Source organism: Rhagoletis zephyria, unplaced genomic scaffold (assembly GCF_001687245.7).
Source record: "Rhagoletis zephyria isolate East Lansing unplaced genomic scaffold, Rhagoletis_zephyria_1.1 Rzeph_scaffold_06007, whole genome shotgun sequence".
Lineage (NCBI taxonomy): Eukaryota > Metazoa > Arthropoda > Insecta > Diptera > Tephritidae > Rhagoletis > Rhagoletis zephyria.
In genome coordinates, this window is record NW_016163090.1 from 20,802 (window position 1) to 27,025 (window position 6,224).

At 40.6% G+C, this 6,224-nt stretch overlaps 2 protein-coding genes across 3 annotated transcripts; one reads left to right on the forward strand and one right to left on the reverse strand.

The window, feature by feature from the left end:
- asl (chromosome segregation ATPase asterless) lies at nt 1-3,761 on the forward strand. Its single transcript, XM_017628518.1, has 6 exons — nt 1-235; nt 293-1,099; nt 1,159-2,274; nt 2,346-3,194; nt 3,381-3,506; nt 3,571-3,761. The coding sequence occupies exons 1-6, from the start codon at nt 134-136 to the stop codon at nt 3,643-3,645; spliced, it is 3,075 nt and encodes a 1,024-aa protein (XP_017484007.1). The 5' UTR covers nt 1-133; the 3' UTR covers nt 3,646-3,761.
- A 6-nt stretch (nt 3,762-3,767) lies between these two features.
- Nucleotides 3,768-5,890, reverse strand: SecS (Sec synthetase). 2 transcript variants are annotated; one of them, XM_017628520.1, is made up of 4 exons: nt 5,512-5,890; nt 5,329-5,458; nt 4,250-5,266; nt 3,768-4,190 (listed from the first exon to the last, which is right to left on the reverse strand). In XM_017628520.1, the coding sequence occupies exons 1-4, from the start codon at nt 5,623-5,625 to the stop codon at nt 4,039-4,041; spliced, it is 1,413 nt and encodes a 470-aa protein (XP_017484009.1). In that variant the 5' UTR covers nt 5,626-5,890; the 3' UTR covers nt 3,768-4,038. The 2 variants fall into 2 exon arrangements, with proteins under 2 accessions (XP_017484009.1, XP_017484010.1); XM_017628521.1 differs by having other exon boundaries at nt 3,788-4,190; nt 4,254-5,266.
- Nucleotides 5,891-6,224: the final 334 nt, after the last annotated feature.

Genomic DNA, 6,224 nt, shown 5'->3' on the forward strand with positions numbered 1-6,224 from the left:
TGTCAAATTAATTACTAAAAAAATACAACAGCGCCGGCGCGGTATGTACAATATTCGGTTAAATATTCAGTTTATTTAAATTCTGCGAATAAAATGTCTCAAAATTACTGCGGCAAATAAATAAGCAGCAGTGATGAGTTTATTTCAAGGCGCAGAAAGCATCAAAGTCAACACAAGCCTAGATCGCGCTGCTGAGGAGGAGAGGCAAGCAGATCGAAGGCGTCACAACGAAGAGGTTTGTATGAAAATGTTAGGTAAAACAACCCATTCTCAATGTGAAAAATAATTATAGTTGGGTGAATTGTTGAAAAATGCGTTTGAGGATTTAGAAGACGAAGAGACCACTGTTGACTCAACTACTAACTTTCAATCACATTTGAACGAGGAACATTCACCGCGTCCAACGCATGCACTTCCTCAGCCGCCAATCAATAGTGAGAATGGAATGCATTCTCCATTAGCTACCCACAAGGCAGAGCTGCATCAGCTGAGGATGTTGCTTGAGTCGCGCACACACGAAACTGAACATTTCCAGCAGCTGGCCAGTGAGGAGAAGAAGAAACGGGAAGAATTGCAGAAGCGTTTGTATATCACTGAAGCAGAGCTGGATCGCGCGCTGGCCAGCAAGAAAAGCACACATGAATTGCTAGTGGAGTGCAAGGAGAAGTGTTCCAACTTGGAAAATAGCATATGTAAGCTGCGCGCCGAGAAGAAGTCACTCGAAAGCGAGCATAATGTGCTGTTGGGAAAGTTGGAAACGACACAGATGCTTTTAGCTGATGTACAGCAGAAGTATGACATGGTAGAGCGGGATTTAGGCAAAAATAGTCAGCGCAATGCTGAGCTGCAACGTAAGCAAATGGAAGAGCGACATCGGGCCGAGTTAGATGTTATGCAACAGCAAATGGAACAATTATCCTGCAAGCTGGATAAGAAAACAAGTGAACTAGAAGGTTTACAGGTGCGCTATCAAGCGTTGCAAAGCAGTCACGAGAGCATGTTGGTGGAGAAAGCTGGCAAAATAAATGATTTGAACCATGCCTTATCCGAAGCGCAAAGAAAATGCGAGGAATTTAGAGCGCGCCAGGATTATCATCAGGTAGGTTTAAGAAGTGATAAACATGTATTAGGGAAATAATCAATTTGATTTACGTTTAGGAAAATATCCGTTTGCAAAAGTTCATAGCCAGCCTACAGGAGCAAATTAAAAGTATGGAAAAAACGATAACTACCTTAAATGAGCGTTTAGAATTCACCACAGCTGAGCTAGATGTGATGGATAGTGTGCTACATCAACACAATTTGGAGGATACACCACGTCGTCTCAGTCAGACTCAGGGTAAAGTGGTGGGTAGCACACCATTGACTACCACCGATCGTTTAGGCAATCTCAAGGAAGAACTATATCGCGCGCTGGCGAATATAAAAAACAAACGGGAAGAAATACGTCGCCTGCAGCTTAATCTAGAGGAAAAGACAGCGGAGATTCGCACGCTGCGGGAGGATGAGAACAAAGCGCTGGTTCAAATCACAACACTCAAGGAAGCAAATGTGCGCTTGGAAAACCGCCTAAAGCTGCTTGAACAGGAATACGAGGAATTGCAGCACAAGTCAATTAGTAAGCAGCAAAATGCAAGCCAGCATGCCAGTGTTGAAGCATTGCAACAGCAAATGAAAGCAGAGAAGCAAGCGCTTCAGGAAGAGTGCGCACGGTTGAACGCTGAGTGTAAAAGCCATGAGACTGAACGTAAAAAACTAGATGTGCAATTGCGTAATGTTGAGGTGGATTTAGAGGAGCTAAAACAAGAGCATGAAAGCATGAAAATGAATTATGAGCAAATTATGAAAGAGAATCAGAATTTGCGCAGCCGTACCACTGCCGATAATATGCGGTTAGACTTGGAAAAGCATAAATTTCTACTGAAAGATGCGCAGACCGAATGTGATCGTTTAAAGAATTTATACATTGAGATCTCAAATGCTAAGGAAGCGTTGGGGTACGAAGTAGAAAAATTACGTAACGCAGACAACATGAAAGAGCTGCAGAATCAACGTGAGAAGGTGGCTAACCTACAACGGGCGTTGCAATTGGCAGAGGTAAAATCCTCCGAATTAACCAAAATACTTGAGACTGAGAAAATATGCCATGAACGCGATGTGAAGGAGTTGAAAGAACGTTTTGAGAAAGAGAAAACTGCGAACTGCAAGGCGGGAAAGGCAGATAACTCCAACAATTGCAGCAAATGCATTGATTACATGTCGGAAATAACGAAAGTAAATACATACTATGTAGTATATTAAAAAAAAACTCAATGAGTATAAACATTTTTTAAATTATTTTTCAGTTTGAAATACAAAATCTCAAATTGAATACCATCAACTCCACTAACAAACAAGAAATCGACGATCTCACACAGCAACTGCACGAATCCAAAGCCATAATTGCGGAGCTCAGGGAAAAATTGAAACTCAGCGAACAACAAGAGACACTCATATGCGAGCTGAAAGCCAAGGCTGCACGCTTTGAGGAATATATAAAAAGTCATAGCAGCGCATCTGAACCCAGTCATACGACACCCTCACCACCAAAGCAGATATCTAGTGACGAGAAGGGTGTCAACACTGAGGAAAGCAAGCGCTTGCATACCACTGAGGTTAAAAAAATTGAATCACGCATACGCGATGAAATGGCTAAGCTTTTTGCTAGCGAAATAAAGCGTTTTCAAATAAAACTACATCAAACTGAAGAGAAAAATATTTCGTTGCAACGTGAATACCAGCTTGCGACAAACGATCTGCAACAACGACAAACCGAAGTGGAACTGTTGAAACAAGCCATACTGGCGGAACGTGAACATGTGGAGGAAATACTAAAGCAGAAGGATGCAGAAGCACATGAAATGATTGAAAAACAAACTGCTATATTACATAAATGCCGAGATGAATTGTTGACAAAAAATCAGAGAGTTGCACAATTATCTAAGGAATTTGAAGAGCGGCAATTGCAAATCGAGGCTGAGCGAAAGTCAATGAAAGCTGTGATGATGCAATGGGAGGAGCAGCGTAAACATGTAGATGCTATTGAGAGTGAATGGAAGGATAAAATACAGACGCTGGAGCGAGCGCACGAGAAAGTTTTGGTAGAATGGCGAAAGAAATACAATTCAGCTAAGCATACTGCGGCAAATTATAAGGTATGTACATACTACCTATTTGTGTATGGGCGATTTGAAAATGTAGAATGGTTTGAAATTAAAATATTGCTTCAGTGCAGTAGTCTCAGAGCTGTCGCGTGCTTTGCAACAGATTATGAGCATCGTCATTATCGTTTAATAGTTATCATGCCTAAAAATCGTATTTAACATTATTCTTTTTCACAGCGATATGCTGAAGATAAAGAAGCGCATATGCTTCGCGAATATGATCGCCTTAAATCGGAATACGATGCTTCGCTAACCAAAATTGAAGCTCGCATGAAGGAAGCGCTTGAAAAGAAAAATCGTGAGGTAAGTTACATACTTCTCTTCAAAGCGAGCTAATTTTATGTTTACGAAAACACTACTTTTACAGATGAATGATGCTATTTCTGCAATTGAGAAGCGACACGAATTAGGTTATGACAAAGAAAATAGAAAGAAAAACTAAATTGTGCACAAAGACAAGGGGTACGAAAAGCCTATATCGTATGTTTATTAATATTTTTAGTTGCATATATTTATGTGAATCTATCAATTTGTTTTGTTTGTTCTAGATTTTAAAAACTGACTGCAATTTATTTCATTTGCATTTTTATAGAAGGAAATAGAAAGAAAAATAGAGTAATCAACAATTTATTGAATTCACACATCAATTTCATCGCGACGTTAAGCAAAGTGGTAAGCAACAGCTAAACAACTACTAACATATCGTTACCTTAATATAGAAATGCCCTAGGTTATTTTCTTTTTGAAGTCCAGCATTGTATGTACAAAAGTTTTTCGATTACTCACCACCTTCTATATTAGGGTAACGATATAGTACTTATGTGAATAATACTTATTAAGTTTTGAATTTAAATTTTTGGTTCATTACCGTTTGCCAACATTCGTTTAATTTCTCAAAGCAGTTATGGATTTCTGCTTTTGTAATACCCAATCCGGCGGCCATTGTTAAATAAGCAGTGGAAGTGTCCGAGTGGTGTGTGCCCCAATCTGTAAACATATTTTTAAATTTAAAGCCAAACTTGCTTAAAGAAAGTTCTTTTACTTACTAACAAACTCATGCCCTTCAATTTTGCGGGTATCGCCCACAGTTAAAACGCGCGCACCCGAAATACCGCGCGTATACAACATTGACCCAAATTTGGTTAACTCGCCGCCAACATCTTGCAATTGGCTTAAACTCAGTGCCAGCGAAATCGGGTTACCTTTTGTTTCCACCACTTGCTCCGCATGCTCTTGCGCAAATTTGTGCATGCACTCGCGCAGATATTCAAAATTTGTTTTTCGTTCCTTTACAAAGTTCATATAACCCACACGTCCTAGCGACAATAGCGTCATAAATACATCGAGCGTTTGCGACGATGAAGCGCGTCCCGGATAAGCTTTGGCAACACTGCGTACAAGCTCTTCGTCAAAACCTGCAATGATGGCGCCACCAACGGGAACCAATAAATTTTTATCCGTACTCTGTACAAACAAATCCAGCCGCCCCAACCTCTGCGCTTGCTCTAGCTGATGTGTGAGGTGGGTACTTTGTAAGCCATATGCATTATTAACTAGATGTGGAACTGCATGCTGAGTAGCCAATTTTGCAACTTCAATGATGTCATCACAATTGCGCGGTGCAAAGCAACTGGTTGTTGTACAAAAGCAGAGTATTTTCTCGGCCCCTACTTCTTCCACTTTTCGCGCGAATGCTGGCAAGTCTGTTGAGAGTGCGCCGTTATCTGCAAGTCTCGGCTGGATAATAAGCGGCGTGAGACCCGCTGTAATTATGCTTTTAAAGCATGATTTCTGATCGATGCGTGACCATAGCACATATTTGGCTGCAGGTCGTTTTTGTCGTAGCGTTAGTAGACATAGCAGCAGTGACATGCCAGTGGCAAGTGGCGAAAGGAAGCAGGCACGGCAACTCCGCACTCCCATTTCATGTATGAGATCCAACAATAGGGAGTTTGTTAGATTCGCCATTAGCGTTGAACCAGCCGCTTTGGGTTGTGCTTCTAACAAATCGCCCGACCGCCCTATGCCGTGGCCGAAATTATAATGGCGGCGAGCCACGAGCGCTAAGGAAAAATGCTTTTAAATTTTTATTTTTTATAATAGATATTGATATATATCCACTTACGGCATGCTATGCGAGCTTCGCGTTCGCCCACGCCTGCTTTTTTTGGGAAATTGTTACTATCCAGCGACGCCAGCTGTTGCACCATCTCTTCGATATGTGCATCTGGCCAACCATGCACAGGTAACTTACGCTGGAATATAAATATCTCCTGCACTATAAGGCTATTAATACATGAGTTCTTACCTTCTCCAGCAACTCTCGTCGTGCTGTTTCCTTAGCTTTTTGCGCATCTTGTGCTAGTCGTAGATAGTTGTGGGGAACCAGCTTTTCACTGATATGCAAGTTTTTCAAATCCATTGAATATTTTGGTTTATCACACAGTTATGTTATTGGAATGTTGCTAGGAGTGACTTTTTATTTTACAAATATGTATGTTAAACGTTTCACAGATTATTTGCTCTGCATAAATACTTTTTATCACATTCAAACGCATCATCCGTTCCATTGTGCCGTTCTCGTTCTCTGTAGCGCAATTGCAGTTCATTGTTTACATTTGAACAGCTGATCGGTTGGTGACCAGTCGCTTATTTGCTCTTCACATTTGTTGACGTAAAAACGTAATGCCCAACATAATTATAGGTTCGTTCGCGTAGCTGTTANATTTTACAAATATGTATGTTAAACGTTTCACAGATTATTTGCTCTGCATAAATACTTTTTATCACATTCAAACGCTTCATCCGTTCCATTGTGCCGTTCTCGTTCTCTGTAGCTGAAATTAGTCAAGAACGTAAACCTACCGGTACGTAAACCCGAGNTTATTTTACAAATATGTATGTTAAACGTTTCACAGATTATTTGCTCTGCATAAATACTTTTTATCACATTCAAACGCATCATCCGTTCCATTGTGCCGTTCTCGTTCTCTGTAGCGCAATTGCAGTTCATTGTTTACA